This window comes from Rhinopithecus roxellana, chromosome 6, assembly GCF_007565055.1.
Source record: "Rhinopithecus roxellana isolate Shanxi Qingling chromosome 6, ASM756505v1, whole genome shotgun sequence".
NCBI classification, from domain to species: domain Eukaryota; kingdom Metazoa; phylum Chordata; class Mammalia; order Primates; family Cercopithecidae; genus Rhinopithecus; species Rhinopithecus roxellana.
In genome coordinates, this window is record NC_044554.1 from 30,350,824 (window position 1) to 30,363,189 (window position 12,366).

The 12,366-nt window shown below is 39.6% G+C and overlaps 1 protein-coding gene across 2 annotated transcripts in view; it reads right to left on the bottom strand.

The window, feature by feature from the left end:
- The window catches only part of CUL1 (cullin 1), a 103,287-nt gene that overhangs the window by 46,295 nt on the left and 44,626 nt on the right, over positions 1-12,366 (bottom strand). For both annotated transcript variants that reach the window (XM_030932304.1, XM_030932303.1), the window contains exon 3: positions 191-365. In XM_030932304.1, coding sequence (XP_030788164.1) covers positions 191-365 — 175 coding nt within the window. The remainder of the gene's footprint in view (positions 1-190; positions 366-12,366) is intronic.

The window sequence follows — 12,366 nt, forward strand, 5'->3', positions numbered from 1 at the left end:
AGAATATAGTTTATGATGATTTCATATTCACAGTAGGTAAAAGACTATGCAATAGCAAAACACTGTCACCCACATTAGTGTCTAAAACATAACAGATGACAGTGAAAGATTTAACAAGTTAGAACCACTATTTCACTCCTTTTTAAAATATCCTGTTATGAATACTCAGTGTATATGTGAAACATCTTACCTTAAGAAGATTTGTCAAGTAATTCTTCAAAAATTCCTTAAGTCGTTTATATAATTCCAGGCCAACAAACTGAGCTCCTCCAGGTGTCTGCCCCTTTTTCGACTTAGAAGGAGGAACTCCAGCGCCTCGTGCTTGGTTTGACTGGTGAACACTAGTACAGTAGTTATAAACATGACTTGGAGAGAAGTTAAGGAAACCAACATATATCACAGACGTTAACGGTCATTAACATAAACATATTTTCTTGTATTTCATTACCAATGCATTCCCAATATATCAACCAAAACCTGTTAAAAACTAGAGTGGAACAAAGATCCCATTCACACTATCCATAAAGCTAAAAGGCAACAAGCCTCATTCACAAGGTTCTTGGTAGGCCTTGAGAGCAACACTGCCAAGGTGGAGAAGGGAACATTCCAGGAGGGAGGTTGCCAATAAAAAAATCTGGACCTTTTAGATTGTCTAGTGTGACTGACCTTGTGGAAAACTGTCCCAAAAGGAAAATGCAATCACTGACTCCTGGAAAAGCAAACAGCTAACAACAAGCACTGTCTGTTATGATGCTCAGCTGTAACTTTTTCAGAGGCACACATTCTAAATATTGAAATAACACAAACTTTATTTTAAAATGACTTCGAGAGCCAAGTCCTTGTATTACAATAGTCATAGACGTCTAAAACTTATCAGTCAATGGCAGCAGTGTCCACACACTACTGAGAAATACAGAGATGGATAAACCACAGCAGAGACAGCTGACTGCAAAACAGCTGCCTCTGCAGGGGGAGCGCAGAGAATGAGAAGATGGGGACGGGCAGGGCAGAGAACCATCACGTTCTGCTGTATCCTTTCAATACAACGAGCTTATCTGCGTGTATCATTAATTGACTAAAATGAACGGAGAGATACTTATACTCAGAAAGATCAACAAAACCGAACAGAACAATATTCTGGTATAATTAAGAATTTACTATATAAAGATACGTCAAGACAGTGGGTAAAAGATTATCTAATAAATGGCGTGAGGCAAGATATTTCTAAATATTCCATGTTATATTCCAAAATATATTACAAATGGATTAGGATTTAAAATATACAAGCTAAAACAGTAAAACCAAGAATATATATGTGAACACTTATCTGTTCTCAGGTTGGAGTGGCCCTTTCTAAGTAAGGTTATACAAAAAAGTGAATTCAGGCCGGGCGCGGTGGCTCACACCTGTAATCCCAGCACTTTGGGAGGCCGAGATGGGGGGGATCACGAGGTCAGGAGATTGAGACCATCCTGGCTAACACGGTGAAATCCTGTCTGTTTGGGGTCCCTGACTTCCCACAACATGTCTCTACTAAAAACACACAAAAAAATCAGCTGGGCGTGGTGGTGCGCGCCTGTAGTCCCAGCTACTTGGGAGGCTGAGGCAGGAGAATGGCATGAACCCAGGAGGTGGAGGTTGCAGGAAGCCGAGATTGCGCCACTGCACTCCAGCCTGGGCGACAGAGCAAGACTCTGTCTCAAAAAAACAAATAAACAAATTCAAAATTATAGATTAATACGAAATACCTTAAACTAACTATCTTTAATGAATTAAGGTAATTTAAAGCAATAAAAAAAAGAATCTCTATGAAAACATGAACAAAATATACCACAGAAAATCTAAAAGGTAAAATAAATACATACTAATGCTCCCAAATCTAATAAAATACTCAACCAATCTAGGTAGTAATCGAAGAACTGTATTTTAAAACAATGAAAATTTTTATTCATTATTTCAATTGTACAGAGAATCACGGATTACAATAAGCAACTACTGTATACTCATGACCCAGTTTTGACAGATCTTACTGCATTCCCACACTTGTCTCATATTCCACCTATAGCCCCCCTCAACTTTTGAGAAAATAAAATATTACAGGTTATAAGTGAAGCACTATGTTCTCTTCTTTCATCCCACTCCTTCCTCTTACCCTAGCAAACACCACCATGTTTTGGTATATATCATTCCTATGTTTTTATATTTTGCTGGATAAATATATATCCAATACATTTCACATGTCCTACATTTTGTTTTGTTTTTTTGAGATGGAGTTTCACTCTTGTTGCCCAGGCTGGAGTGCAATGGTGTGATCTTGGCTCACTACAACCTCCGCCTCCTGGGTTCAAGCAATTCTCCTGCCTCAGCCTCCCAAGTAGCTGGGATTACAGGCAGGTGCCACCATACCTGGCTAATTTTGTATGTTTAGTAGAGATGAGGCTTCTCCATGTAGGTCAGGCGGGTCTCAAACTCCCAACCTCAGATGATCCGCATGCCTCAGCCTCCCAAAGTGCTGGGATTACAGGCGTGAGCCACCGCGCCTGGCCATGTTTTACATTTTTAAAATACACAAACTATAACATGTACATTTGCTCTGTCATTTGTTTTTGATGGTATTTGACGTAACTACAGCTGTAATATACTGTGTAACACACATTTACAAAACTTTATCAACTCTCTTGGTGGTGGACCTTGATAATGGTCCTTTTGGCAGGTGCCTTTTTTGTGTGTATTTACAAAGCTGCAAAGAATAAAACTAGCAGGTCTCCTTGCATACATGTACAAGTTTCTTGAAGCACATAAATACTAAGTGACAAGAGACGTATATTCTTTTTTTTTTTTTTTTTTTTTGAGACAGAGTCTCACTCTGTCGCCCAGGCTGGAGTGCAGTGATGCGATCTTGGCTCACTGCAACCTCCTGGGTTCAAGCGATTCTCCTACCTCAGCCTCCAGAGTAGCTGGGATTACAGGCACCTGCCACCATTCCCAGCTAATTTTTGTATTTTTAGTAGAGACAGGGTTTCACTGTATTGGCCAGGCTGGTCTTGAACTCCCGACCTCAGGCAATCCACCTGCCTCGACCTCCCAAAATTGCTAGGATTACAGATGTGAGCCACCTTGCCAGGCCCTTTTAAACAATTTTTTGTAGAGATGGGGTCTTGCTATGTTGCCCTGGTTGGTCCAAAACTCCTGGGCTCAAGCAATCCTCCTGCTTCGGCCTCCCAAAGTGGTAGGTTTAACATTATTAAGAGTTGCCAACTTGGTGCTACAAAGCGGCTGTCCAGCACCCTGTAGTGCATGAGTTTTCATTGACTATAACCTTGACCATGCATTCATACTGTGGTTTATCATGGTTTTAATATCCATTTCTAGGGCATAGGTAGAGTTTTTTTTTTTTTTTTTTTTTTTTAAGAGACAGGATCTCACTATGTTGCCCAGGCTAGAGAGCAGTGGCTATTCACAGACATGATCATAGCATGCTACTGCCTCAAACTTTTGGTCTGAAGTGATCTCCCACCTTAGCCTCCTGTGAAGCTGAAAATACAGGCACATGCCACCACATTGGCTTGACTTAGCACAGTTCTTTTAAGGGCCTTAGGATTTTCAGAATGGTAAGTGAACACTCCTTTCAACAAAGTCACCAGCTACATTCACCTCTAAGAGAGTCAGCCTGTCCTCTGAGGCTTTGACACAAGCATTAACTTCTCTCTAGCTATGAAAACACTAGGTGGCATTGAATACTATGCAGCCATAAAAAAGGATGAGTTCAGGTCCTTCGCAGGGACATGGATGAAGCTGGAAACCATCATTCTGAGCAAACTACTCGCAAGGACAGAAAACCAAACACTGCATGTTCTCACTCATAGGTGGGAATTGAACAATGAGGACACTTGGACACAGGGCGGAGAACATCACACACCAGGGCCTGTCATGGGGTGGGGGGCTGGGAGAGGGATAGCATTAGGAGAAATACCTAATGTAAATGGCGAGTTAATGGGTGCAGCAAACCAACATGGCACATGTATACCTATGTAACAAACCTGCATGTTGTGCACATATATCCTAGAACTTAAAAAAAAAAAAAAAAAAAAAAAGTCCCAGGTGGCATCTCCTTCCAATAGAAGGATGTGCAGTGGGAGTCAGGGCACCAGCATGGCAGAAGGCCTTGGGGGTGCAGGCTGTGTGGGGGATGGTGAGACTTACAGAGGGAACTGCTGCTGACTGTGTGACCCTCCTGGGGGCAAGAGGCCTCCAGAGTGTGTAGGATGTGAGAGGCTCTAGTTTCTGTGTTAAGAGGCCCAAGGAAAGCTTATCACCAGGCTGAGGCTACAAGGACACAAAATTGTAAGACTCAATATTTTAAGAATTGGCAGCACTTTGGGAGGCCGAGTTGGGCAGATCACGAGGCCAGGAGATTGAGACCATCCTGGCTAATACGGTGAAACCTTGTCTCTACTAAAGATACCAAAAAAAAAAAAAAAAAAAAAATTAGCCGCAGGAGATTGAGACCATCCTGGCTAATACGGTGAAACTTTGTCTCTACTAAAGATACCAAAAAAAAAAAAAAAAAAAAAAATTAGCCGGGCGTGGTGGCGGGCGCCTGTAGTCCCAGCTACTGGGGAGGCTGAGGCAGGAGAATGGCGTGAACCTCGGAGACGGAGCTTGCAGTGAGCTGAGACTGCATCACTGCATTCCAGCCTGGGCGACAGAGTCTGTCTCAAAATTAAATAATTAAATAAATAAATAATCTGTTGCTTACGCAGCCACCTTCATCAATGATCCTAGATTTCTGGCTAACTTGCTGTCCTCCATTAGCACTCGCTGCTTCACCTTGCACTACTGTTATAAAAGATGGCTTCTTTTCTTTAATCACATGAACCAACTTCTGCTAGCTTCTAGCTTTCCTTCTGTAGCTTCCTCACTTCTCTCAGCCTTCACAGAATTGCAGAGTTAGGGCCTTGTTCTGGATTAGGCACTGGCTTAAGGGAACGCTGTGGCTGGTTTGATCTTCTATCCAGACCACTCCAACTTTCTCCTTATCAGCAATACGGCTGTTTCGCTTTCTTATCATTTGTGCTTTCACTAGAGCAGCGCTTTTAATTTCCTCCAATAACTTTTCCTTTGCATGCACAATTTCGCTAACCGTTTAGCACAAGAGGCCTAGCTTTTGGCCTGTCTCAGCTTTCAACATGCCTTCCTCATTCACTTAATTGTTGCTAGCTTTTGATCTAAAGTGAGAGACATGCAACTCTTTTACTTGAACACTCTGAAGTCATTGTGGGGGTTATCAATTGGCCTCAATTCAATGTTGTTGTGTCTCAGGGAGTAGGGAGGCCAAAGAGAGAGGGGGAAACGGTCAGTCGGTGGAGCAGACACATGCATTTATGGATTAAGTTTGCTGTTTTAGATGGGTGCAGGGTGAGACGCCTCAAAGCCATTCTTTTTATCATTAATTTTGCCAGACGCTTGTCTGTTAGCTTTTTTAAGAACTATTTTGGGTTTTAATTTTCATTACTGTATCTTTATTTCATTTCTGTACCTCTTTACTTTTTTTTTTTTTTGAGATGGAGTCTTGCTCCGTTGCCCAGGCTGGAGTGTGGTGGCACAATCTCAGCTGACTGCAATCTCTGCCTCCCGGGTTCAAGTGATTCTCCTGCCTTAGCCTCCTGAGTAATGGGGATTACAGGCGCACACCACCACGCCTGGCTAATTTTCATGTTTTCAGCAGAGATGGGGTTTCTCTACATTGGTCAGGCTGGTCTTGAACTCCTGACCTCAGGTGATCTGCCCACCTATGCCTCCCACAGTGCTGGGATTACAGGCGTGAGCCACCGTGCCTGGCCGACTTCTTTCCTTACATATGCTTTTTCTCTACAGATCCTTGTTATGGTTAACTTTATAATTTTTTAAAAATAAGCATTTAAAATACTTATATAAAATGTTCATACTATATAAAAAGTATATGAAAAACTTATACTAGAGTTTCTTCTACATGCCACTTGGCTGCATCACATAAATCTTATGTGTATGTATTTTCCTTATCATTCAGTTATATTTTCTCTTTTCCACTGTTCATTCTCTTCTAAGAGTTAAACAGTTTAGATTTCCAAAATGTATTTTTTTACCTTCAAAAAAATTTAATTTTATTTTAAAATTAAATTGCAGAAACATGAGAATGTTATCTTTTTGATAGTTTCCTTAAAATGTGATGAGACTTGTTGCCAAGTATGTAATTTCTGCTGGGCCAGAACAGCGTAGGCCATTATTTCACATGTGCCTAAAAAGAACGCCCGTTTCTGTTGGATACAGGGACCCGTTAGAGCTGGTCAACTCTGTTTTTCAGATCTTCTATATTGTTTCTGATTTGTCTGTTTATTAATTACCAGGAAATTTTTAGTGAAATCTCCCAATAGTTTTATCAATTTTTCTTATAATTCTCTAAAATATGTCATATTTTGAGGCAGTGTTAATATACATATTTGAAATTACATTCCTGGTAACCTGTACCTTTTGTCATTAGGAAGTAACCATGTTTATTCCTAACAATATTGCCTTAGAAACTTATGGTATCTGATATTATTATACCTATCTTTCGGTTAGAATTTTCCTTAAATGTCTTTGTTCCAGGCCGGGCGCGGTGGCTCACACCTGTAATCCCAGCACTTTGGGAGGCCGAGACGGGCGGATCACGAGGTCAGGAGATCGAGACCATCCTGGCTAACACGGTGAAACCCCGTCTCTACTAAAAAAAAAAAAAAAAAATACAAAAAACTAGCCGGGCGAGTTGGCGGGCGCCTGTAGTCCCAGCTACTCGGGAGGCTGAGGCAGGAGAATGGCATAAACCCGGGAGGCGGAGCTTGCAGTGAGCTGAGATCTGGCCACTGCACTCCAGCCCGGGCGACAGAGTGAGACTCCGTCTCAAAAAAAAAAAAAAAAAAAGTCTTTGTTCCAGCCCTTTATTTTCAACCTTTGTTTCTGTGTTTTGGTGTGTCTACTGTAAACCACCGCAGCATAACTGACTTTTTAAAAAAACTGAGTCTAATAATATCTGATAGATGAGTTTGGTTTTAGGTAAACTGTTTTATACTGTTATTTGGATTAATTTCTACCATCCTATTTTGTATTATCTATTTTAACTCTTTTTCTACGTTTCTGGTTTCCTCCCTTTCTTTCCCCTTCTACTGGAATGGTAGTTTACTTGTTCCCTTATAGCTCTTGTTTTATTTTGGAGTTACACATTCTCGAAATGGTTAATTACCTTAAAATATGACATGCCCACTTTGCCTTACAACAATTCTGAAAGATTCTATTACCTCTTCAAATATTTCTGGTCCCCTATTTTCTCCTAGCTCTTCTATTACGAGTATGTGAGATATTTTCATGTTACCTTCTATACCTCGGTTGAAAGTCTTCAATGATCTTCTATCACTTTATCTTTGTTCAAATTTTCTAATTTTTCCTGATCTGTCTCTGGTTAAGTGATTCTCTTTCAGTTGTGTCAGATTTACTGTTTAATTTTAATGACTTCATTTTACGTTTATAGAATTTCTCTTTTAAAAACCTGTCTTGTTTTCCATAGTGTTTTGTTCCTTTATTCTAAAGACAGACTTTCCCCCACTCTCCTTACATCCAGAGCTCAGCTTAAATCCTTTACTAGTTGCTTTCCTGGGAGAGTACGTTGATTATTATTTTTTTCAGTTCACCTATACACTAAAGGGTATTTAGGCTTCTGTCTTCCAGGTTTCCATGGAAACGTCAGCTCCCAGCCCCTCCCAGCCAGGCATAAGGCTTTGTTTCCTTTTCTGTGTGACCCTCCGTGCCAGCCTACCTTGCTCAAATCCTTATGCTGCCACACGGAGGCTCACAATGGTTAGTGCCTTCATTTTTAGCTCTCTTCTCTTCTTCAGACGCCTGGGAATTCCCTCTTACTTCTGTGCAGAGCACTACACTTTGCTGTATTTCACACAGCACCCAGTTTTTGGTACTTGGTTCCAGGATGTTTTAGGTTATTTAGTTCAGCGTGACTTCTGTTCCTTGGCAATCTATTGCTTCCCAGCTACGAAATTAACAAAGGTTTTTTAAAAAACAAACCCAACGATAGCTAAAGTGCAGGAAAATGGGAGCTTCCATGTGCTTGAGGTAAGAGTGTACACAATTACACCATTTCTGAAGTAAAATCTGGAAATATTCAAAAGCCTTCAATAAGTGCATTCCTTTTGATACAGCAATTGTATTCATAAGCATTTATCACAGGGAAATCATCACGGAAGTGTACAAATACTTAGCTAGCAAACTATCACAGCATTGCTCCTAATGGCAAAAAACTTGTAACAAGGTATTTGTCAAACAAAGGGAATCAGTTAAACCCACTGTCAGATCCATCTGAAGACAGATAGAGTACGCAGTTTTTTAACGTCATGGAATAGATGGTGGTGAAAAAGACTGCAATATATTTATCAAATTTCAGCTAAGACATCAATCGTAACATGTATCATTAAATATCAAGTAAAGAAAATGCTGCCAATTAGAATGCACTTTCATCACATGGAATTTTTACTTTCACTTACTAAAGAATCACCTGTTTTAGACTTAAACAGATTTATCCTAATATCCTTGCAAGTGGATGAAGAAAAGCTAAATAGATCGGCTAGGATATTGCCAAAATGTTTTTACACAGAGTCCATTCTGAATCATTATGACTCTTACTAAGGATGTCTGTGTTTTTCCATATAACGTAGTCCTCTGAGCCACTACGTGTGTTAGCACTTCTTAGTAGTAGTCCAAGACTAATTCCAGATTTTCTCTTGATCTGCGCCCATCCACTTTCTAAGCCTGATCCTGAGCTTTCTTGATATCCAAAGGTTTGTTCTTTCAGGGCAGATTCTTGCAGCGGTCCTTAAATGATTTGCTGACGGAAACAACAAGGCTGCACTCAAGTGTGCACTGATGCAGTGATGATGACTAGGTCATCACTGATACCTGGCCAACTACTGTACTATGTGCACTGACTTTGCGATGCACTTGAATCAGTGAATCAATGTAGCAGTTGCTTCTAGAGAGCAGGGCTACGGGTTTGAAACTTGTGCCCACAGAATCCTTTCATTCTCACCAAGTGTTCTTTGTGGAGGAAAGCTCAGTGCCCAGAACACTGCCCCTCCGCACCATTACTTCCTCCTCCAAGCCCACCCCTCAGAGACCTCACACACACACACAGGCAAGGGGCCTCACAAAACAGATTGAAAGGCACAATTTAAACAAAACCAACACCTCTTAAAAGCTGTTTTAAAGTTTCTACTCAGTTTAACACCACATTCATTTTCAAATTAGCATCACTCCTCACCATTATCTAGTCAGGAATGGAAAGCATTAGATGATAGTGGTTAGGAGACTTCCTGCTTATGACAATTTAGGTTCAACTTATGTCTAAATTGAAGAGATGAAACAAGCAAAATAGCTAAAGAACAAGCCAGAGCGTTATGATCCAACCCTCCCCACCCATAGTGGGAACCATCTTTTATTGTTTCTAGACTTAGCTCTTCATTTTTAGCTGGATATGTACATGTCTTTAAATCATATGCTTGTTTTGTGGATTTCCTGCAAATAGAGGACACATCTCCTTTCTACCCCCTACCTCCACTCCATCTTCATCCTAATAGCCACTGTAGAGCCTTTAAAACTTTCAATTACTTAAACCATGATTCCAATTTTAGTACCAAAGTACCTAACCACATTTCAGGCAAATAACGATAAACTCTGGAAAATATATTAAAACAATGGTCTTGAAGGCACCGGAGAACCACCAAAAGGAGGTGTATACTGAAAGGTGGCCTAGTGTCGGAAGAAGGGAACGGCATAGTCCAACATTGTTGATGTAAAAGAAACAGGAAAATGAGATCCACTCTCAAGACAAAAGACAATCAACAGACACCAGCTGGAGTTGACCCAAATGTTGGAATTAGGAGACAAAGACTCTAAAGCAACTATCATAGTTATAGTCAAAGATACAGAAAAATATGTTCATAATCAATGAAAATTGCAGCACAAAAATAGAAACCATGAAAAAGAACAAAATAAAAATTCTAGAACTGCAGTACCAGGAAATCTAGAATAAATTACTCATTGGATGGTCTTGACAGCAAAATAAAGACAAGAGTCATGGGTTTGAAGACAGACCAACAAAAATGATCAACTCTTGAGAGGAAAAAAAAAGATTAAAACTGCTAGAAAACCAAAGGGGGAAAAATCTTGAAAGCAGACAGCGAAAAATAACATAACATAGAAAAAGAATTCAAATGACCAGTAACTTCTCATCAAAAACTACAAAGGTCAGGAGACAGGGCAATAACATGTTTAAGTGGTGAAAGAAAAAAAGATGCTGAAAGAAAAAAAGAAATCAATGTAATTCTATAGCCAGTGAAAATATCCTTCAAAGATGAAGGCAAAATAATGCTATTTTCAGGTAAAATAAAACGAAGGGAATTCATAGTACAGACCTGCATTTTGGGTGGAAGCAAATTGACACTACAATAGAATGCTGCATCTTTGGGAAGGAATGAAGAGCAGTAGAAATAGTAAATATCTGGCTAAATATACTTTTCTTAATTCTTTAAAACACAAAGGATGGTTTAAAACAAAAATTTATAATATCGTCTTGTGGCTTTAGAAACATATGTACAAGTAATATAAAGGAGAGGGATGGGGTAGTAAATGAAACTATACAACTACAATTCCTCTACATTTGGTATGATGTAATACAATCTTAACTCTAAGTAGAATGTTAAGAAAGAAAAATGTGTACTATATCCCTAGAGCAATCTCTTTATTCCTTCTTCCTTCTTCTCTCTTATACACACACACACTCTGCAGTGGTATAGCTAAACAACCAACAAATACATTAAAAAAGGAACTATAAAAAAATTTCAAATAATCCTAAAGAAGGGTGAAAGCAAGAACAAAGAAAATTTTTAAGGGGAGAAAAAAACTAACAAAATGGTAGGCCTAAAATTAATCTATTAATAATTACAACAAATGTTAAAGGGCTAAAAATACAATTAAAAGACAGAGATGGTCAGAAGGGGCAAAGCAGCAAGACCGTGCTATGCGTTGACATGAGGGACACAATTTAAATATAAAAATACATATAGGTTGAAAGCAAATGGATGGAAAAAGATTATCATGCAAACATTAAGCATAGGAAGAGGCTAAAGAAGCTATAACTGTCAAGACAACAAATTACTACCAGGGATAAAAAGGGACACATTTCATAATAAATGCACTTAAAAGACATATTGGCAAATGTATTTTTATCTAACAACAGAGTTTCAAAATATGTGAAAAAAAATTTGTTTTTTGAGATTGAGTTTTATTCTGTCACCTAGGCTGGAGTGCAGTGGTGCCATCTCGGCTCACTGCAACCTCCGCCTCCTGGGTTCAAGTGATTCTCCTGCCTCAGCCTCCAGAATAACTACAGGCACCCGCCACCATGACCAGCTAATTTTTGTATTTTTAGTAGAGACAGGGTTTCATCATGCTGGCCAGGCTGGTCTTGAACTCCTGGCCTCAGGTGATCTGCCTGCCTTGGCCTCCCAAAGTGCTGGGATTACAGGCGTGAGCCACCACACCCAGCCTGAAATATATGAAAATTTGACAGAATTAAAGGGTAAAGGAGACAATTTCACAATCACAGGATAAGATTCAACATTCCTGTCAGCAACCAGACCACAGGAAAAATATCAATCACGACTTGGATGATCTGTTAAGACTATCAATCACCTTAAGTCATAACTTAACAGGCAGGTATAACATTCTACACCCAGTGGTATACTGGTAAATTGGCTCTCTGAGTGGGGAGAAAAAGAGAAAAGAAAAAACAAAAAGCCCTGATTCGTAGCGTTTGTAGATGTCTATTGTGTAAGGTTCCCACCATGGCAGATGCAAACTACCAACAGGACAATATCACACACAGGGAGCTGGGGAGAGATGGGCACAATCATCTCCTGCAAGCTGATCTGATCCAGCTCCAGCATATCACTGTCTACAGCCAAGAGCTGCAGAACCCACATTCTTTAAGAGCGCATGGTATGTTCACCAAGATAGGCTTTATCTGGGCCATTAAACACGTTTCAATACATTTAAAAGGACTAAAATTATACAGCGTGTTCTCTGATCAAAATGGAATTATAATTAGGAAGTAGTAACAATAAGCTACCCGGGAAAATCCAGTATTTCTAAACAATATCTTTCCAAATAATTCAAAGGTCAAAGAGTTTTGAACTAAATGATAATGAAGATATGATATATCAAAATTTGTGGAATGAGGCTAAAAATCCTTACAAGGAAATTTATACTTTCAAACACTTATATCAA